Here is a 22,852-nt window from a genome sequence, read left to right on the forward strand (position 1 = left end):
AAGTTTCAGTAAACCCAAGTCCTTGAATTTTCAGATGGGTTATTTTGAGGATCTAAGTCATTTCTCTGGACCTTTATTTAGACCCTTGTCCTTGCAGTAGAAACACAGCAAATCCCTGCAAAAGGTTTTAACCTACAGGGAAAGATAATCAGTTCCCCTAGAGTTCTCAATTCTATTAACAAAACAGCCAGTCCTGTGTGCTTAAGGGTTAATCTGTAGTATACAGCAAACTTGCATTTGTATAATCACTTACTGAATGCTGCTGATGTGAACAAATAGGCCAGTTTACCTTATTTCACACTTTAACACTGATTAATTCAGCAAAGTATTACTGCTGTACAGTATACACCTACACATCTACTCAATCTGCTCTTTTGTAGCACCCAACCCAGAGACAAAAACAAAAGAAAACGTTAGTGCAAAGATGAGCTATGCAGTATTGCATTTACCTCCTTAATGCTCTCCTCAGAGCATTAAGGAGGTGGACTTAAACCCACCATTAGAGTTTGTGGTTCCATCCCCATCCAGCTGCCGTTTTTGTGCAGTCCTAAACTCCTTTAGGGAGAGGTAAAGCACCTTTCGCATAACCCGCTCCTCCGACCACGGGATCCCATCACTGTCATCCTGTGAAGATATCAAGAGGGTGAAAATGGATTAGTATAAGCCCTCATCGCAGAGACAAACCACAAGCAATGTGCATTTCCCCATTTTCTGTAACCATTAACTCTGTTTCTGTTCACATCATGTTTTGGAAAAAAAACAAAACTTGGCAGACAAGAACATGAAAAGCACATAATAAAAGACAGTATTTGTAAGTTGGACAGCTGTTTATGCCGGGCCATTTCCTTTGTTTCTTTTTGCAAGGCAACAGAACTTCCAAAGTAGTGCGGCGTTAGGTCAAGGTCAGGAAATGCTCACAGGGCAGCCAGGCTTAGATTTGTCTCAAAACAAAAGAAAGCTAAAACTAACGTCAACAAAGTCTGTACATTTTCACATTTTTATGAAGAGATAACCACATAATTACTCAGCACATTCAATGTAGCATAAAAACTCCAAAAATGGCCAAGAATTAAGGAATTACTTAAGGGAAAAAAAGTTGTTTTTTTTAGCTAAACTATGAACAAGCTATTACAATTAGAGAATGAAAACTGAAAACTAATTTTCAATTATTTTATGAATAGTTAACAGATAGTTAATGGTCAAAACAGAACAAAACGGCTAGTTTGATTAAAGTACTTGTAAAAGTTGAATTTTTAGCTAACACTGTGGATAAACAAATGAATGTATTAGCAAGACACAATGGATATTTGTAATAATATTAGCTTGTAAATTGAAACTTGTAAATTATTTATCTAAAAATATGGCATTACCCAGCAATGTAACAATGACCTAACAGAGTGGAGAAACAGTTAAAGCTGTTAGCTTACAATACAAACTAAATGTAGCTAAATCAAGAAGAACATCAGATAAATAATCCGAGTTTTAGGTGACGGCTGTGCTAATGTGTGAGGAGTTATGATAGATTTAGTAAAGAGAGGGAAAAAAACAAATAAAAAGATCCGAGTACAATGGGGACTCCCTTCCATATTGTTCTTATTGCATCCTTCCCCAACATTTCTCACTACATAGTGACATTAGCATGACACACTATTAGCATAACATAGCATTAGCTTACACACGGGGCAATACATTTGCATAACAATACATTAAGGGGTCGCATTTTCCCCACAACGCCGTGATCGGAGAGCATTAAAGCGATGAATAGGTAGGAAGCAAATGAAAAAGGCATCATGGGACTGCGAGTTTATGTGTTGCTAATCTCTCCCAGTGAGAACGAGACAAAAGTTGTTATTGTCAAAAGAGGTCACCAGGAGTCACACATGCACACACACACGCACGCACAACACATCCTTCTCCAAGACATGACCCATTCAGACTCGGTCTAGGCAACAAACACAAGATGGTCGAATGTGCAGCACATGGAGGGAAAGTTATTGGAAACACTCATTGCTCGCACTGAGAGTTTTAACGGCTTATTGGAAAAAAATATTCCAGCGCAAAGAGCATTCTTAAAAGGGTCTTTAGTGAGTGTCCAACAGCAATCACCATACTTCTTTCCTCCCTTGCTGCTTACACTCATTGCTCTGACAGCTGTGTTTGATGTCGAACAACGCTAATGACTAAAGGAAATGAGATTAGGACATGCGCAACAACAAAGAGGTATTAATAAATAATGGAAGCTGGAAATAGCTTTTCTCTACTCGAGTCATGGGGCGAGTGGTTTTCAGCTGTTAAGTCTAAGAAAAGAAAACATTTGCTGCTTTTATGTAACCAAAAAAAAAAACTAATGTATGCTAATTATCTGAATTAAAAGCACATTTCTAGTCCTGTCGACCCATCTCAGCAAGCACATTTCCTTCTGTCTGAGTCAAATGTAAAGAGGCAGACTTGTGTGGGAGCACACTGTTTGTTCATCCAGTTGACTCAGACCACTGGAGCTGGCCCTGCTAAGTGGCTGGCGGACACTGCAGTGGCATCATTGTTGGCTGGGTGCATTATTTTAAAAATAAATATTAAAAATTCCACATCGAACAAAAAAAAAAAAAAAAAAAAATTATAATAACACTCATATCAAACTGTTTTACTGCTGCAAGATAACAACGATAGTATTAAAACAAATTCTAAAAGTTAAATAAATAAAAAGTCCCAAAAAGGAAAGAAAAAACAGAAGCAGAGGAGTAAAGATGACGAGCTGTGGGAACACAAACTGTACTTCTGTGTGCGTGGAAGATAGAGAGCGATGTAATCTTATCCTACTGGTATGGATTCTCCCACAGGCGAGTGAATAAACCCATTGTTTCCGACTCCTGGGGTCGGAAATGTTCTCTACACACACAATCAAACATGCAACTAAGATATGAAGGAGCAGAAAACAGTGTGAAAGTGGTGAGTTGCCTTTACACAACTTTATTTAAAAAGGAAAAAGAAATAAGCCAGCACAGTACAAATTTTGGATTACAGGCCAGATGCCAACTTCAGCGATATGGTGTCTAATTTAAATCTTATTAAAAGGTCAGAGATATCTTGAGTGTTTTCTGTTGATACGACTGTAACACTGACAAAACTGAAGATTCTCTTTGTTGTTTCCGTCTCTTCGGTGGATAAAAATAAGCTCCTGCCTTTGTTTTGATTTCTGAGGTCTGCCCGGGGACCCTTCGGGGAAAGGCCTCAAGAGCTGGTGAGGGGAAAGGTGGGCAAATATTAAAACCTGAGTGTCTGCACATGATGGAGCTGGTGGGTGACAGCCATGTCTGCCTTTATACAAGACACACGCTCGCACGTGCACACACACACACACACGCTCGCATGTGCACACACACATGCAAGCAGACCTCCCAGTGCACTGATGCTTCGCAGCCTCTGACAGAGGGTGATCGGGTATTTTTTGGGGGTGTAACGTGCAGTCACTCATTACACTGTCACACATGACCACACGCACACACACACACTAGAGAGACAGATAGTGGGAAGTATTCAATTATGCCATTTTCTCCTGTAGTTAATGTCATCTAATCCATTCACTGTGTGTGCGTGTGAGTGTGTCTGTGTGTGCATGTGTGCAAAAGCCTGCCAGGTAAGCACCAATTACCTAGACAGCTCACTAGCACTCTTTCCCTCCATGGTGTGGCAGAAGGCCAAATGTACGTACACACACACACACAGCACTGACAGTATATCTCAGGGTTACAAATGCTCTCATATACAGATTCTATGGCTCGACACACACACACAAAAACACCAGACACAGCTGCATTGGGAGAAAAAAAATGACCTTAAAGTTCATCTGTATTTCTTTTCCTCTCCGTTTCTCTGTGGTTTCCTCACAGTAGTTGGCAGATTGCCACAGATATTTCCTGCACTGTGTACACATGCGAGACTGGGGGGAAAAAAAAAAATGCAGGGAAGAAATGCTGACCGACTTTTCACCGAGGGGAGAAACGAAAAGAAAAAAGTGACGGTTAAAGCTGTGCTCCGCTGCAACTGCTCTAACCTAAAACTTCCCAATACTTGCTCGTAGCCGCACGAGATCAATTAAACACGTTTCCACAGCCATTTTCTGACCCAGGACAAAAATGGGCCTTCTGATCACAAGAACCTGCCTGCATGTGTGTGTGTTTGACAAAATGTTGGTCAGCATTACAGAAACCCTCCATAACCATATACATCGTGTTACCAGAGGACAAGCTTAGCATGAGGTAAGAAGAGAAACATCTACTCAACCAAAACGAGCTGCACCTCACTTTCCCTGACAAACAAAGCACACCGTGCGTGTGCACGTATGTGTGCGCCTGCGCTTGTGAGGCACTGCCAGAACTCTTCAGAGACCGCTTTTACACAGAGCTACCTGGCACTGACACACACATCTACCCTACAACTAGCTCCCACCAGGCTAGTGGAATTCCACTAATGAGCGCGGGGACCTTTTCGGTGCACACAGTGCGTATGTATAACCAAGTGATGCCTCAGGATAATTGTGCGCTTACTGTCACCGAGCAACCCCACCCCCAACTCTTTTGTAATACACAGGTAAGCCATCCTACAAAACACACACAGATACACATAAATGCAGGCGGATAGGTTTAAAGCATCCATAGGGATAATGCGCATGAAAAAGTGTGTCATATAAGATCATTACATCTCTTATGTCCTGTGATGTTGCTCTCAATTTAAGTACGAAGTACAGCTCTAAAAGGAAAGAAAAAACAGATTAACCACTGGGCTTCTTAAAATACTTTTTCTGCTCCATTTCCTGACATTATCCTGGAGCTGGCTTAAACGGCTCAAAGTATAACTGGAGCCCATCTTAAAGGTGCGCAGCAGTAGCCAGGCAAAACTAGAGTTTTGCCAACAACCGAATAATCCCGGTCAACACAGGTGTATAAACAGAACTGAGCAAATGTTTAAAAGCAGTCTTGCACTGTGCCAGGCATAAGCCCTCAAGAGTCTGCACAGGATTACATCCATCGCTGCATCAGCACCAGCTCATTAGCTGGATAAAAAGTGGCGCCGGTTCCACTTCATAAGTCCAGCCCCCGTTCAAATGCTCCTCTGTGCAAAGCAGGCAAATCCAATAACCCAGAATGGAGACTGAACACATGTTCTAAATGTGGTGTAAGACACCAGGGTAGGGGCAGAGAGTTGGAGAGGAGGATGGGGTTCTGAATCTTCTGGGAATCCACTCAAAAAGTTGAAAGAAAAAAGAAAAAAAAAATCTGACTTGAGCATTCAGTGGGAATAAACGGTGACAATACAGATCTCCTCAGAGACCATATTTAACTCCCATATTAAAATATCACACGCAAACAATGGATTCATTTCGCACAACAAAAGCATGTTGAACACCAGCCCAGTCTGATTTCATTACCAGTATAAAAATACCCCAGTGCCAAAAACTCAAAGCTGTACTTTGCCAGTGTTTTGTTAAGTACTTTTTTTTTTTTTAGAAGTGTGTGTGTGTGTGTGTGTGTGTGTGTGTGTGTGTGTGTGTGTGTGTGTGTGTGTGTGTGTGTGAAATTACTTATTACAGCATGAAGCAAAAGAAGAAGCTGCCTTTAACACAGAGACTCACTGTTTATCCCTGGTGCTGCTACACAAGAGATGATTAAACCCAATACGTGCTTTCTCTTTTTATCATCAAGATGATATACAACTCATGAATAACTAAAAACACGAGAGAGCTACATGTAAGCGACACCACTACTGAATGAACACAACTCGTTAGCATTTCAGTCTACCGCACGTATAAATCCGCACACTTGCGCGTGCATACATTTCTGTGCAAGTGTGGGTGTGCGTGCGTGTGTACAAGCTAGCGGTTCTATAAATAGCTCTGTGCTGCTGCCGACTGTGCGGATGTCACAGCAGAGGAATGTGGGCCATGCGCAAGCTGCGATCCGCTCTACAAAACTGGCCCAAAAAAATCTGTTATTCTAACACATTTCCTGTTGGAGCACGGACGGAGCAATAGCAGGACAGATAGATGGAGGAGAAATGTTATTTTAGCAGAGCCTGGGATTTTGTTTTCCAGTAGTCGGGGACGGTCCCTACACCACTACTACCCATCTCTTTTCCTTTCTGCACATGTTGAGCTTTCTTACCACTAACACATGGTCCCCAGATGACTGCAAGGACTCGACTGCTGAGGGTTCACAAGCAGTGCAGATGACGTTGATAACAATTATTTAATTCCCAAATACATGACTGGGGCCTCTCTCGCACTCATGACCAAGCGTTTCTGGATCTGAAACATTTAACCCATTAAAAAGACAAAAACCAGGCTGCAAAAGGTTCAAATTATGTCCGACTGAGTACTGCCGGGAACTCCTTGTGAGTGAGGGATACATATGCAATATCTAAGCAGTACAGTGATTCACTTAAAAAGAAAATAAAGAAAAACTAGAAAACTTATTTTGCCTTTCTGAAGCTTATTTCCAACGTCGAGTGTAAACAGTGGCAGCTGTTCCCTAAAAATCCTACTTGTCCTCATCCTACGTCAGCAAGATCAACTAAAACCAGGCCAGCTTCCTTAAGCATGAAGCACGTGTTTGCGTTGAAAATTTACATTCCGATCCTAACTACATCCTGGTCCCCACTTCCCTTACAGCTTCAAGTACACCGGATGCTTAGCTCAGCTTGGACCTCAGAGAATAGCCGAATGGAACAAGGTTTCGGGGGTTGCCTGGGACAAGGGGCCCTATATATCGCCTCATTATACCACAAGCTCACTGCAATGGAATGTGTGTCTGTGCGCACGCACACACACACACACACACACACATCTGTACAGCCAAAGGGGCCTTCCCTCTTCCCTTTAAACTAGTCATGCTGGGATAGCCCCAGCACTTTCAGAGTATTTCCATCTGCAGAATAAGAGAGAGGAAACAAATGCACAAAGACTACAAGATGCCTCCTGTGATAACGTGAAGACTTTAAAATCGAGATCTTCCCGTGGGCAGAAATGCTGTTGAACGTCACTTTGTCGACATTCAGCAGATCAACGTTTCTCCACGAGAACAAAATGCCTTCCGTCTGGTCACGACGGCCGCTCGTGCTGAGCCGGGCTCGGTATGAGACGCGCGCCAACCTCCTGCGTCTCCCCGCTGTCAATCATATCAGCTGTCTGCATTTCCACATTCACGCACGCACGCACCGTCTGAATCTGAGCGCACGTAAGTGACAGACTGCCAGAGCTATTCAGCCCTGTCGAGCATTAAATGCTATCAGGCTGGTAAAAGTGGAGCACGGAGAGTGAGACAGACAGAGAGAGAGAGATGGAATGAGGGTGGGAGCTTTTAACACACACACACACACACACACACACACACACACACACACACACACACACCGAGCTTAATTTGACTGAAAGAAATAAATGTCACAGAGCTTTGAAGAGCCTGTATGTGTGTCTGTGTGCATCTCCATTAAGCCCGCTAAATAAAAATGTTGCTTCTCATGGATGGAGGGCAATTAACATGCCAAAAAAAGTACCTGTACTCCTACAAGACATGTGCCAATGACCCTCAAACAACCATGAAAAAGCAGAGAAGAAGAAACAGCACATAATATTACATAAATTCCAGCAGCACCAGCTACATGAGCAGGTTAAGCCTCTTCTGAATTCTGTGCCGTTAGCCTAATTCTTCTATATCCTGGAACACCGACTCATGCTTCCTAACAGCATGTGGAAGGAGTTGTAGGTTTTCTACTCTGTGCACGTCATACCACACCACACCGGAGGAGCATTAGCCTAAAAAAAAGAAAAAAGAAAAAACCTGCACTCAAAGCTTTGACTGTCGCCAAGCTGAGACAGGACAGCAGAACTGCTGTTGAGGGAATTTTTAAGTGTCTCTCATAAAGTGAAATGTTCAAGGAGTGGCGTGGTATCAACTTTGCAGTGGCTTCACAGCCTTGTTGCCATGGCGTTTAGGGCTCAGATGAGGAACATTCTTCATACTGTGAAGTTACATTTGGTAGGCTGAGCCACGCTGAGCCACGTCTGGCCTTACAATAGGCCAAAACACATCAAAACGCCTCATGATAGGAATTGTGCATTAAGATATAATATTAAAAGAAAAAAAAAAAAAAAAAACACTGTGTGCGCGTGTATATATACACCAGTGTGCAGACTTTCCCTCTTTGATCTGACAGACTGCACAACAAATGGCTCTCGTTTAATAATAATAACAGCCTCATTCAACACATTTACTCTCCAACTCTGTCACAATATCAGTTTCACTTTGGCTGCACGCCACTGACCAGAGGTTTAACTCATTTCTGTACACCACGCGTGCACAAACACACACGCACGCTCTCCAACTGTGGTCACGTGCAGTAAGCTCTGATCAACGGCGCTACCCAACACGCTGCCATTCATCACGGCGGCTGCTACATCGCCCTGCTGTTCTGCCAGGATCCCTGAAGAATCTGCTGCTGATCGCATCCAACAGAGCTCCATTTCAAACACACAGACATTAGGTACGGCTTCTTATCAATGGCAACAACTTACTTCATTAACTAAGGAAATGTGCTCTTAGGTTCCAATCAGAATGTGCGGCACTAGTTGCCCAGTGCGTGATTATGAAAGCCATCGCGTGCATTTATCATTGAAAATATGGTAAGAAAGTGTCGTAAGATGTAAGATTGTATGAGGCCGCAAAGCAGATGGATGGGTAAGGTATCAGGCAGCCAGAACAGTTCTTGAAAATTGCTGTAAGATTTTACAGACACAGACTTTAAAGGAGAACAGAAAAAAACTTCCAGGCCAAAGTAATCCTATGAAATGATGAGTGGAATCTTAGTTAACTCGGTTAGATAATCGATGTAAATGCCAGAGGGAAAATGCAAAGTGGGATCATTTCCACAGGTGTGCGTTAGCTTCTTCGCGCAGCTGCTTGCCGGCTACTATGACACTTTGTTTTGTGCACGTAAGATTGATCATATAGAAGCTCGTGCTAAATTTGGTTTCTCATAATTGGTTTTTCGAATGATTTAATGCTCTCTAGGGTCAAAAACTAACTAGGCATGATGATGATCATGAACAAGTCGCCAAAGACGAGTAACCAAAACAAACTGAAAAAACAGCAGACAGACAGAAACACGACTCCCTCGGTTTATTCGTTTAACTGCAGTGATGCAGCCCATAGCTTTTACTAGCCGCCAGCTTTAATTTGACAAATTCTAGCGCTGTTAGGAGCTCTTATGATACTGCTAGAGACAAATGGTGCTAAATGCTTGCTGCGGTCTGATGTGCATGTCCCGTGCACGCAAATTCACATGAGGTATTCTCATATGCATGAAGAAACTGTAGGCCTATATTAGACTGTATAGACATATCGTGCCACAGAGTTGAAGCCCTCCCCCTCCTACAAACAAGGAGGGGACAGGAAGGCAGAAACAGGAAACAGAGTAACCTCATTAGCCTCATGCCTCGTCTGACAGGAACAGCCTGCAGGCTCACAGGCCTCGTACGAATACACAGAAAACCACCAGCCTTTGGTCAGTTTATGCAGCACCCGTCTGCTACTGGGGGAAGACGTCTTTTGTAGGAAGCCAAGCCGCTGTGAGGGCAACACCTCAGGGAGACTTTTTGTTTTGTTTTCTCCGTGTTAGCCTTAGATAGGCACGCTCTGAGAGAGCACCACAGGATTACATCTGGAATCCAGTTCGGTAAAGCTGTAAACAATCAGACAGGAAGAAGCACACAAGTGCCATCAAGAACAGGGTCTGCTTTAAAAACAACAAAAACAACAACTCATACCCCGAGGCACGAACCTCATTTGGTCTTATTCTGCACAGGCACGGTGAGCTGCTTTTACTAGAAAAGACACATTAATCCCTCACCACCACCACCACCTTTCCACAGCTACGGCACTGAAAGGATATTGAACGTGTGAAAGAGAGCATGACTTGCCCACATAAAGGAAAAGTTACATGATGTGTGTATTGCCAGAGAGGGGTCAGATTAACCCAGATGAATACTGGAGGTCGGGGGGGGGGGTAGACTCAGATATCGAAAGTATCGATACCAACACTGGTATCGGTATTGTGATTGATACTAGTGCGATAGGATCAATACTCTCTTTCCATCCTCCAAGTTCAGTAGGTTGTTCACTGAACTGTGTTTAATAAAATTCTTTTGGAAATTAAAAAATAATGCTGCAAAGATGCACTCGGGGAAATGTCACATCAGTTTTATTTATAGCCTATAGCACAGTAAAACATCAGAAGCGCACACAAAGTGCTTTTAAGAGAGGCGTTTTTACATTCCAGTTCTCCAAAATAACAGTTTTGTGGTGTGTTTACTTGCCTTAGCTAATTATTGTGAAAATGAAAGATTACAGCGATTTAGTGGTTATTAAAACATTTTCAGAATTCACAAATTAACAAGTCTATACATCATACTGCTCTCCCCTGCACAAGCGGCCTTTATAGGTTAAAAGCATCAATATTGGTATCAGCAATACTGGTACTGTATTTACTTGGTATGAGACCGATACCAATAAAGAAGTAGAAGAAGAAGAAGTAGAAGAAGAAGAAGTAGAAGAAGAACCTCTTGCTGATCACAGAGACAACTACATTTAAAAAAAAAAAGTTTTTATTATCTGTATTCTGCTTGCATCTCTTCAAATTCAACAAATGTGGATGACCTCTGACCCTGCTTTGCTCATCTCCAAGGCCCCTTCTTGCATCTCTTCCAACCAAAATAACCAGGGTCTAATATGCTCAAAAGGTAGCGCCTTTTGTTGTGAAGTGAGTCGATTCAGGCTTTAAAAAGCTTGTGTTTGTGTGTGCTGGTGCACTACAGTGGTAGCCTTGGCCCAGGCTGGTCAATGAAGTCGGATGCGGTCATCGTAGCTACAAAAGCGACTTAAAATATCCCTTTTCACACCTTCAGTGCTCATGTGCTTTCACACTCGCCACTACACAAACCATTTTTAGGTATTGTGACAATTTGTTCTCAAATTTAAAAAAGAAAAAAGGAAAAAAAGCAGTCCTGTGGGTTAAAAAAATGGGTTTAGAAACTTGCCTACTTTTCAGAGATCTTTTTGAGAGATAGTATTTTGCATCCGCTGAAGATTAAGTGGGCCTCGTCAGTGAAATCAAGGGCCATTGGTCGACACTTAGAAATCACCTAATGCGTTTGAAATTGCTGTATTAGAAAACAAAACTGTTCCACAAACAAAATTACTGTTATTACTTTTAGACAGTGGAAACCGTCCAGCGATGATGTAACACCCTGATTTTTGGCTCGCCCTCTGTGCTACATCCTCTTTGACTCGAGCCGTTTTTCACACTGCAGCGCATGTGTGAAAAACGGCTCGCAAAAATGAAAACGTTCGACGCAGTCACATGGATCTTAAACCTGACAACTCCCTGGTACAAAGTCTGCGCGAGGCCTGACTGTCCTGTGCTCTGCACAGCAAGAAACAGTCTGTATTAATAGTCTGTGAGTGGTGATATTGTGTCCTGCTTTCTTGCGCTAGTCAGGAAGCTTCTCAGTTCCCTCAAGTTCATGTGCGAGAACGGTTTCAGTCAGCACAGGCATCACATACTGTGCCAAACTGTGAGAGTGTGTACAGTGGTCCCTCTACAACCTTAGCGATGTTTACCTTGAAACCCTTGCTCAGCATCCTTATGCAAACCTCTATAGTCATACAAGGATAAGTCAAGTTTTTTGCAGCAGTTTTGATGACACAAACTAACAAGAAGAGGGGAAAAAAAAAAAAAAAAAAGCAACTTGCCAGACTCAGAGATGCATTGCTAGGAAAGGTGTAGGAGACAAGTGAGCAAGCAAAGGAGTGATGGAAGGCCTGCTTTTCTTTGCTAGTCTGTCATGCACCCCCCCTCCGTTACTGCATACTGCGATGCTAGGTAATACACTGCCCAGTGTCATTTATTAAGATGGATGGCAGTCCTGAAATGGCCTGGATCTGTGCTTGAGGAGAGGAGAGGAGAGAAGACTCTTGTGTAGCCACTCTGGGCCTGGTGCCGGGTGGCATTGGTTGGCATCACCCCCTCTGCAGCTGGTAGCAATATTAACCCGCCTGTTGGCAGACGGCTGGTGGGGCCGCGCGGGCACAGGAGCAAGCCAGACAGGAGGTGGGGTGAGTGTGTGTCCTGAGTTGCCCTCTGTTGGCCCTGATGCGTGTGCACTCTTGTGGGTAAGTCACTTGAGGGTTAGTCTGACTTTGTGTATCCAACTTCACAGACATGCTCTGGGTGTGTGGCTACGGGAGCCTGCATGTAGCTGCTTGTAGTGGTAGGTGGCGTGAGGATCCAGACCATAAACAAACCAAGCTGAGACGGGATGAGAACATGACAAAATATTGGCTAAAGATCCAAAGTCCCATTTGAAAAAACAAAACAAAAAACACTGCAGGCCTACACGGAACATACTAACTCATAAAAAGCTCGGGCGAGCTTCGCTGAGAGTTTTTCTTCTTTTGGGTTTGACATCTGATGGGGTCTTGTTTACTCTCTCACAGGGACATGCAAATTCCTAAGATTGGCAGATACAACTTCCCACTGGTGTACTCAACAATACCACTACCGTTAACAAGATTCCTTTAAAGTAAAAAAACAAAACAACACATAAATAAAAACAGTCTTTCTTTAAACAACAAACAACAACAAAGACTGTAGCAATTTAGCAATTCACCTCTACGCAAAGTAAGCTTGTCTTGGGAAAAACAACCTGACACCGATCGTTTTTTAGCCTGATATCACATGCCGCTGAACGTAAAGCTGAGAAGAAAGAAAGTCTCTATGCTAGGACTGCTTTTCAAAGTAAAGAGACCCATTTTCCACTAGCGTGAGTGGGGCTGATGACAGCAACAACAGAATAGCTTGTACAGACCATGTAAGGTCAAGTCTCTCTCTGGCTGACAATCTCGCTAACAAGCCCATTGCAACACAGCTCTTTTGACACTGTACACACACACACAGACCATCTCTGAAGGACTTAAAGGCTCACATTATAAAAGAGCTTGTCTCGATCATTACAGACAAACTGTGTCCTGCTATGTGTGTGTACACACACACACACACACACACACACACACACACACACACACACAGTCAAGGCCACAAGGTGCGATTCCATCCCTTTATCCTATCAGCTACAGCGTTGTGTACTTTATTTTTTTAAAGGTGGTCTTGAGCAATAGTTCTGCAGGCTTTCTGAAGGTCTTTCAACATTTTTCTTGAGACAGTACTTGTACCTGATCATGTTTGTGTTTATTAAGCCACTTAACACAGACTTATGGGAATTTGAAACTCCAAGTATATTTCAGGATGGTTGTGCAGTGTGTGCTTAAAAAGGATTTGAGGAAACCGGACAGCTGAGGAACAAAAAGAAGTAGCAGCAGGCCTAAAAGCTATCTATAAAAGTCACATAAAGAAAATTGTCTGTAGGTAATCATATGTATTCAAATATAGCTTAAGGATGACTCAAAGAATCTATAGAAGTCAAGAGCATACAAGGACACGCCTTGTCACCTACAAAGAGGAATACATTAAATCCTATCCTGTACCCATCCGCCAAGAAACCTGAACGTCTGCTAGCAGAAATCCAATTCAGATTACATGCAACATGTTTATTCAAGCCTTGTGTAGTTAGTCGTATTTTTGACGACTCACCAATAATTTCTCTATTATTTCATAAACAACTATTATTTTCGCAGTGTTATACTGCTAAATAAAAAAAATGAATCAAACTATTTTGAATGAGCTACAAATGCCAGCTGGGTGGCAAGTTAATTACCCAATTTAACAAAACAAATAATCACCCTCTGGCTCTGAACCAGTCTACCGAACTATTTTCCTTATGGAAATGAGCATGTCGTGTGCACACATAGGCTTGCGTTGCATTGGGGGAGGGGCTGACATCAGCTGAGCAATTCAGAGAAAAAACATGCGTAGGCTCTGATGAGTCAATAGTTAAGGCCTGCTTTTAGTTTGTTGCCTCTTCTCATTAGTGAGGTAATCAAAGACAAACTTGGAATGGGAGGAAGCATGTGTTGAAACGCTGTCTGTTAGCTTCTCAAGTAACTCATGTACACACACACACACACACACAAGGGGGATTTGCACTGGACGTACACTTGCAAGTACTTCAGGAATTAACCACATGTAGTCACATATGAAAAAAAGGATATATGCTATACACCAATTACATTTTTGCAGAATTTGACATTCAAGACCAACTCAATCATGAAACTTACAGAATAGGCAGCTGTGACTATCCTGGAAAATTCTTAATTAGCAGCGATATCCAGCAAGTAGGCTGAAGTGCACCAGAGTGAGAACAATCTCATACTTCAATCCCGACAAACTTTGAAACATCTAACACAGTAAGGAGAGTAAATAAAACACAGTGAAATGGTGAGAGCAAGCCGTAAATAAATATGGCAAAGTGCTACAAAAGCACTCTGTGACCAATCTGGAGCCATTCACAGGGGAATGGAAAAATCTACGCAACCTCCTACTCACACGACCTCTCGCCACTTGACTCTATTTATTGCAGTCCAGATGCATCTTGTTTATTTACCCAAACACCGTGCCCCAATTTAGTCCGAATGAGGCAAATTAAATCAGACCTTGTGAAATCGCTTCACTTCCCTGCCCTCGTTTCGTCCATTAAATTGTCATTGTTGGCCAGCCTTTTACGAGACGTGGTTAAACAAATGCAGTGCTCAAGGAGGCGAGCACAGCACCAGACAGCACAGCACACCCCCTGCGACCCGCCTAGGTGGGTGAGAGGTGGAGTACCTGGGCTAAATGAGAATTTATTTTCTGGAACATTTAGTTATATGCATTTTTTTTTAAATTGGTACCATAAGGTTAGGCAAAAACCACAAAATATAAACATATGGTCAATATGCCGAAAGAAAATTAAAGCTATAATATTAACAAAAGCTTATTTGCAGAAATAAGCAACTAATTTCCAATCAATCAAAGACCACGTGTGGTTTAAGCGCCACACTGGTTTCATATCCCACAAAAAAAAGAAGTCCAGCTAAAAAGGTCAAGGGTCGAGGGCAAGCAGGTGGCCAGAGAGGTGGGGGTTAAAGTTGACCTCTTGGCAGTCACGTCAGTGGGTGGGTCTCAGTCACTCTGTTCAAAAGGACCCGTCAATCACAGTCACTCATTTAACATGCGTCGATTTCTGGTGGCCCCAGGGATCCGGCCAGCTATTCCTCTCTGGCCCCTTTACCCCCAACCAGAGGCAGATAAGGGCCTCTTTACATGACAAAGTGCTGTGGAAGAGCAGGCAGAGAAAAGAAAGAGGTTCCTTTCAGTTGCTGATGGGGGAGCAAATCCTCGGCCTGCAAGGGGGTTTTGATCACATGGTTCTTATTTCCAAATGCAAGGTGAAATTGGGACTCCTGGATTCCTTTCCAATCGTTCATATTAAGCAACTTAATATTACAGTCGTTCAAACCACAGATCGGAACTTTCTAAAAATGCATTCAGTAAATCTTAAAGTGTAATCTTTATTAATCTCTTCAGGTTCCAGCTGGTCACAGCATGATAATCAATATTTTCAAGTCATGCTCTGAATGTGAACACTGTGGCTACCGCAGCACGCTTGGCACAATTTTAGATCGCAGCTGCAAACTTTCACCTGGCACCGAACCTCTGCCTCATTAATGATGTGCAACGTGCTCAAACTCCCGGTGCTTAAAAGCAAGAGAGACGCAGCAAATTGTCATCTTTTGTCTTCAAATGCGTGCTGGAATCGGTGAGCCGTCCTGGCCACGTGGCGTGAGAGGAGGAAAGGGAGGAAGAAGATGAGAGAAAAGGAAAAAGGGAAAGCCTGGTTTGCAAAAACTGGCTGACTAACAAAGCGTCTGTTGTTATGAGTAAAAAAAAAAATTTTTAAAGGAGGGGAAAAAAGCAAAACAAAGAAATGTATTAGCACAGAGAAGATCGGGGGGGGGTTGGGGTTCAGTTTTGTTTTTAGTCTGAGCTGGAGAATCTCCCGTTCGAGCCATCTGCCCGTGTGAAAGCAATCGTAAGAGTCAGACAGTTTCTGCCAGCAAAAAGAAGAGAAAAAAAAGAGGAAATGAAGCGATGCCACAGGGGAGTTGGTAGCAGAAAAAGGAGGGAGCGAGGACAGGTAGGCATTGTGTCTCGAGTTTCCCTTTCTATTCATTCACCCTGGTTCCTTTTTGGCCTCTTGGGGGAGACGGTAACTGAAGAGGGTGTTAGAAATGTCTTGCTGCTCAGATGCTGTCATCAGCAGACAGAGGAAGTTTTGTACGCGGTGGCCTGTAAGGATGAAGGAATTCAGAGCTGATAAATATAATGTGGATATCTTTTATGATTTCAAGGAGACGTGGCGCGCCTTTCCGGGTGGATCGTACGTCTCTGCGAGCGTTGGATGATAAAGCAAAAAGATGAGGCCTGTTCAGTGGCGTTTGTTCATCTTTAAAAACCAGGCTGACCAATATTAAAAGGCTTTTCCTCGATATGCACAATCAGCTGGTTTCTTTGATATAAACAATATGCACCACAGGAGGGGGGAGATAATTGTTGACAGTCCCACAGGGCAGTGATAAAATTGTGATTGCTGAATTATTGCTGCACTGCCGGAAGGGGGAGGGGGCATTTAATTTCAGACAAGGTGAGGGTATGATGGAAGGTTGTCCTATAGGCCCTGCTGGCGTTTCTCTCCCTGGGGAAGTTGATTTTTAAAACAGCTCCCCCCTCCTCCTCCTACTCCTCACCACATTTCACCCACATTTTCAAATCCGCACAAATCTTCATCCATCACCGACAGCGAGGCAAAATAAACAATCATACTGTACATCCATCACTGTCTGTTTAATGCTGCACGGCTCTGCAACGTAGCGGCACATGTGCGCTCGCTAACACACATCTGCTCAGCGCGCGCGCGCGCGTTTCTAGCGCCGGTGGCGAGAACAATCTGTAGGGGTGGGTGGCATGCTAAAGCAGAGAATTTCTTTTGTGGATAACAAGCCTGATCCAGAAATCAGAGAAAACCTCGCCGTGTGCGGCCAATACGAGGCCGGCGCCACACAAGTCAAAACTTCCCGGCGAAAGGAGGCACAATCGTCCTCTCGCTCAGCGCCCATCACCTCTGAGAAAGCAGGCACGAGTTACATTCTAATTTAGACTCCGAACTACCGACGCGTCTCTGGTGCGTCCTTCCCCCGGCAGCCGGCGGTGAAAAAGAAACATTAAACACTACTGTAAATACAGGCCACCGAGAGGGGCGTCGGGTGTGCTGATATCAGTGCTGCCAGGGACTGATCTTGTCTTTAATCTAAACCTTAGATCTGGGCTCTCAATCACAGCGTCTGCTTCAGACCCAGAGTCTACTGGCCATCGTCACCTGGCCTTCCCTCCTCTCATCTAACACTTCATAAAGACCATTCATCCCACCATCCTTTCATCCGTCTATACCAGGGGCCTCGTTAATCCTCCTCTCCATCCTGACCCTGTACCACTCTACTGGACTGGGACAAACTTCAAAGAGCGAGAGAAAGAGAGAGAGGGAGAGAGAGAGCAAGAGAGATTGGGTGGGAGGGTGGGTGGGCAGCTGTGTTGTGCTTGGCCTACACCACAAAGCCTTTAGAGGACACACACACACTTACTTCAGCACTAGTTAATCTTTGAAGAAAATGAATAACTAGGCGTAGTAAACCTGGACCAATTCGCCACAGATCTGGCACAGACCTGCATTTCAGGTCTGCATTTCATTTATGATTTAATTAATTAAATATTACTTTATTTCTTTAGTACTCAATAAGTTGTTTCATGTCAAGGAAACAAATAGAGAAAAATCTTAAAGTCTTCCTAAGTTTCGGTGTCATAAGTGTCGACCTCTTTGAGAAAAGTCTGAAGATATTTAGACTATTAGAAGGCCATAAAATGCATGTTTGGCCATATTCACAAAAAGACAAGATGTTGCACATCTGTCACACGTGTAGCTAACTAACCCTTGGAAAACCCCAGAATCTCTAATGGTCATTAAACCAAGGCTATATTGACGTGTCAAATGTACAAGTATAAACAGCATTAAAACATGAACGTGAAAACACGCAGACGCACACAAACACACAAGCAATTGATACTGGTCTATAGATGTATTCTGACTATTCACAACTATCAAGGACATCGCTTTCCCACAGGAACATGTACCATTTAATCAGAGAGTAGAACTGGACAATATCCCCTCAGTGATGAGCAGTCATTAGCTGCTCTGGTACACAGTGTGCTAAGCTAATGCTCGCCCCCATATGGGCTGCAATGTGCTTTGGGAGGGGGTACACATAGAAAGAGAGAGAGAGCTTTGACATCCCAGCTAAAAGTGACAGCCTGTGCAAGAGGGGGGGAAAAAAAACCCTCACACAAACACACACATCAAAACACACAAACACACACAGCTGATGACAGCTAAGGGAGCCTGACATGCCTGCCACTGCCACTGGTAGATGTATGTTTATTTTATTAACCTGCCACAGACTCTCGGCAGGCCGGGGGGAGGAAGGAGAAGGAGGAAAAGGGTTGGAGTGTGTGTGTGCGCGCGCGCTCTGCTTGCTGTGACCTGTTAATGTACAAGCAACGTGAATTAGGTACATTTATTTGGAATATTTCACTTCTTCACTTAAAATATTTTCCCTCCAAGCGGGGAGAAATTTCAAACTGACACTTAAATTGTGTCCACATACAAACACAGGAGAAACCCTCCACGTTACAGCTGAGGCCTGACTTTGCAGTTACGGAACAACAAAGAGGTCTGGGAACGAACAGGCGCGCAGCACTCAGCTGGGGTTTATTTTGCCAGCATGTTTCCATTGGAATTTCACAACCGCATTAAGCGGCCCGCTTTGTAGTAACTTCTCCAAGCACTGATAAAGCCTTTTTCTCAGCATCGGCTCAAGACGGTTATTTGAATGTGAATCACTCAAGAGTTTTATGCAGAAATGAGCCATTCCTGTGTCGCCTGCCCTTCTTGCCAAACTGCATTTGTGACGCAGACCCACAGTATCGACCAAACCGCCTCGCCTTATCGCTCCAGCCTGGAAACCGACACCCACCCAGCTGCTCGCGACACTCCCCGTCTTGATACCAGCCAGTCCTGCTCTGCTCGTTATTGACATCAGCTCTTTTCCTGCTGAGGGTTCTACGTGCAGTGATGAAGAGCGTGCATGCGTGTCCGCTGCGAGCGCCGCGGCTCTTAATTGATTCATGTGCTTTAATAAAAAAAAAAAAAAAAATTAGAAAAAAGCTCAAGCTCTGTCCCGCCTGGAGGACTGCACCTGTCACATAAAATCAGCCTACAGAGTGAGAACAACACGGGGCTTTTAAGGTCCTGTGCTGCAGCTACCAAGACAAACACATGCACAGGAGACGAACAGCACAGGTGTGTGTATCTGAGGGAGAGAATAGAAAGTTGAAGCTGATGCATGTGAAAAGTGCTGGTCAGCTGTTGCTTTCTGGCCGGATTAACATCTCTGTCGTACACACACACACACACACACACACACACACACACACAGATGTGCGATATAACGGTCTGTTGACAGTGACAACAGCAGATACACACATTTATATCATGAGGGTCCAGTCTCCTTCAGTCAAAAAGTACTTCTGGCTCAGTGGTTTTTCCACCCGCCTTTTAGCACTTCCAAGAAATAAGCTGCCGTAAGCGTAAGTACCTTAAATTGTACCCAACGTACCATTTAAAGCAAAGCTTGTGTTTTTAAAACGTCCTGAGCAGGGCTGCGTGATTTACAGAGCTCTCATAAAATGTACCATTTAATTTAAGCTGATGATCTGTTAGCAAATGCTCACAATCGTTTTCCTGTAGCTGCTCAGCGAGAAACCTTTTGCCAGTTTTATTTCTTCTCCGCCGTTTATAACTGGGGGATTGGAAAAAGAGGAGGGAGCGGAGGGGGAGGGGGAGAGAGCGGTACAGAGAAGCAGACGAAATACAAGGGCGTAATTGCACGCCACTTGCAATCAATTTGAACTCTGCTTTTTGTGCTGCTTTCGAAATAGAAAAAAAAAAAACACACATGCTAAAGACATCAGAAATATGGAATCAGCTCAAGATGCTGTCTCACCACCTCTCAGATTGTCACCACCTCTACCAGCCTGTCCTTCCCCTTTCTCTTTTTAGAGCAACTGTCAACTTACATTAAAGTAAGACTGAAGCAGAGACGAGGTGAAGCGGCTAAAACAAAAGTAGAACATTTGTCGCACGTTTTCATTTGCTGGCTCGAGGCTAAATATGTGTGAGTGGAAAAAGAAAGTAGAAGCCTTTGTCCTGACTTGTCCTTCAGTTACATTTGTTAACTAAAATTACACGAACGCTGGAAATAATTCCGGTACAGTGCCGTGCCTCTTCTCCCAAAATTATTCAGAATTCAGACCTGAGGAGTCTGAACCGAGACCATTTCTCAGCAGTTTCAGGGAAACTTGTGGAGCTAGTTTCTGCAGTTCTGCCAGTTTCAGTTTCAGGCCCAAATTTTCTATTCAGCAAAGTCCAAAACTCACAGTGATGCAGACATTTCACTTCCTCTCTCCTGATATAAAGCTTTCTAAACAGAGGAAAGTGCTGAGAGTATACCTAAAAAAAATAATAATAATTGAAATGCATATGTAAGGGAGCGTCGCTTTGTAAGGCAAACCAACTTCTGCTTCAATGGGGCTCAATTAGCAGAGTGTTAAAAACTACAGCATGCGAGGCGTTCTGCTCGGCCCAGACAAGGCAGTTGAAGACATGTGAGCCAAATCACGAATGCTCGCTCAGATGCTCTCACCTGCCAAAAAATGGTCGTAAATATTGCTGGAGGCAGGCGGGGCTGGCTGGGGCGGGGCTGGCTGGGGAGAAGCCTGAGGCTCTCGGGCCAAATAGGCCACTGGCCTTTACAAAGTCTGGTTGTTTCCAAACCCCAAAACATGCCCTTCCCCAGCCTGCCAGACACTCAGTTTTGTGTCTCTCACCAGCATACTGCCACGGTAGAAAACAAAAACACATAGTCCAGACAGACAGGGTCAACGCATTACATCGCAACTACTCTACCTTAAATCATTTATTTGACCAGTTAGACATGCAATCCTCCAGCTGACAGCGAGTCGGCAAGAACAGCAGCAGCTGGTTATAAACCAACATCACGCCAGCTAAAGTTAAGCTCAAAAGTCTCACTTTCCCCTCTGATAAATGGTTTGATTCCACTCTTACATCATATGAGTGTTTATTCACCAATTTCCCTGAGTCCAAAAATGTTACAAAGTTTCTGCAACGCTGGATCACTGTGGCAAAAATCAGCAGGCTTAAATAGCAAAGCTCAGCATATCAGGATATTAAGTAAATACAAGGCCAGTAATGCAGATACCAATACTTAACTTCTGAAGACAGCTTATGTAGGAGAGAGAGAGAGCAGTGTGTGATGATTTATGAGATTAATCATCAGTTTGCAAATTCCGAACACATTTTAAAGACCGCTAAATCACTCAGTTTTACTTTCCACAACAATTAATTAATCCAATACAAAATACAGCTTTTCATCTATCTTGAAACTGTTTTTCTGGAGATCTGGAACGTAAATGTGCCCGTCTCTAAAGCATTTTGGGTTGTTTATATGTGCCATAGGCTATAAATACAACAGACACAGAAAGGCTCAGACATTTTTCATAGTGCATGTTCGAAATATGTTTTCATTTCCTAACAAAAAAAAAAATCATTTATTTAAGAGAAGTCACAGCTACATACTGAACATAGAGGATAGAAACAAAGCGTTGATAGTATCGCACTAGCATCGATCCAATACCAATACCAGCCGTGGATATTTGGTTCTATCTGCCCACCTGTCTCCCTCAGCATCACTGTTATTGGACACCAGTGAGCCTTTCACAAAGTTGTACAGCCTCATTGTGCCACACTGGGTATTTTGACATCTGAGGTAAACGGTGAGCTGAGAGCCACCGCTACAGTACAGTAAAGATGTTGACAGCCTGTTTTTTTATTCCTGATTTATTGCTAAGTGGTGATATTATTCAAACAGTAGACAGTACTACAAACTTGCTGGGCACCCGGGGCCATTATGGGCCTCGGAGGGTCAATCACAGTGCAACTGTACAGAGTTCTACTTTCATTTAGATAAAAACACATGTGAACTTAACACAGATGGCATGGAGGAGAATCTTTTCTTTTAGATCAGTTAAAGAACTAAGAAAGAAATCAATGAGCTTATATGGAACATGTCAGAAGGAATGCTAGCAATGTAAAGCATGCCACGTCCCCTGTGGGCGTTCTGACCAACATGTGTGAGGAAGTGCAAAAAGGTGTTATTGGCTGCACAAAGTCAGTCAAATGTATTTCTTTTCTTAGTCGTAATGATGTCAATTTAGATAAAAACAAAGTTGCATTGGTGCATCAAAAGTCTTGAAGAGCTCCTTCCAATGCCACTGCCCCCCTTGCTTCAGGAGACACCGTATGCTTCAGTTGCCCACAACTCCCTGCCCTAAGCATAAATGGTCCAAACCCATGTGCAGACTCACACTTACACAGATAGACACACTTAAAGCCTGACAGCCTGGCGCCTGCTGCCAGAGGTAGAAGAGAAGCAGCAAAGGAAAAGGAGAGACAGACAGACACGACATCCAGAAGGCGCCGCCGCAAAGGGCTCCTAAGTGAGGTCATCTTTTTCCCATGGCTGTCATTTCTATCCATATCTGAGACAGCCGCGCCTTCACTTTAATGCCTTCCAATAGATCCATTATCACTCAGCGCATCTAGATGAGATCAACTATACAT

General features: G+C 43.5%; 1 protein-coding gene across 2 annotated transcripts in view; it reads right to left on the bottom strand.

Moving 5' to 3' along the window:
- jarid2b (jumonji and AT-rich interaction domain containing 2b) overlaps positions 1-22,852 on the bottom strand; it is a 106,636-nt gene that overhangs the window by 57,152 nt on the left and 26,632 nt on the right. For both annotated transcript variants that reach the window (XM_084918943.1, XM_084918944.1), the window contains exon 2: positions 498-624. In XM_084918943.1, the coding sequence (XP_084775069.1) occupies positions 498-624 (127 nt within the window). The remainder of the gene's footprint in view (positions 1-497; positions 625-22,852) is intronic.

The sequence above is a fragment of the Perissodus microlepis genome, chromosome 22, assembly GCF_051167445.1.
Source record: "Perissodus microlepis isolate ML-2025 ecotype Zambia chromosome 22, ASM5116744v1, whole genome shotgun sequence".
NCBI classification, from domain to species: domain Eukaryota; kingdom Metazoa; phylum Chordata; class Actinopteri; order Cichliformes; family Cichlidae; genus Perissodus; species Perissodus microlepis.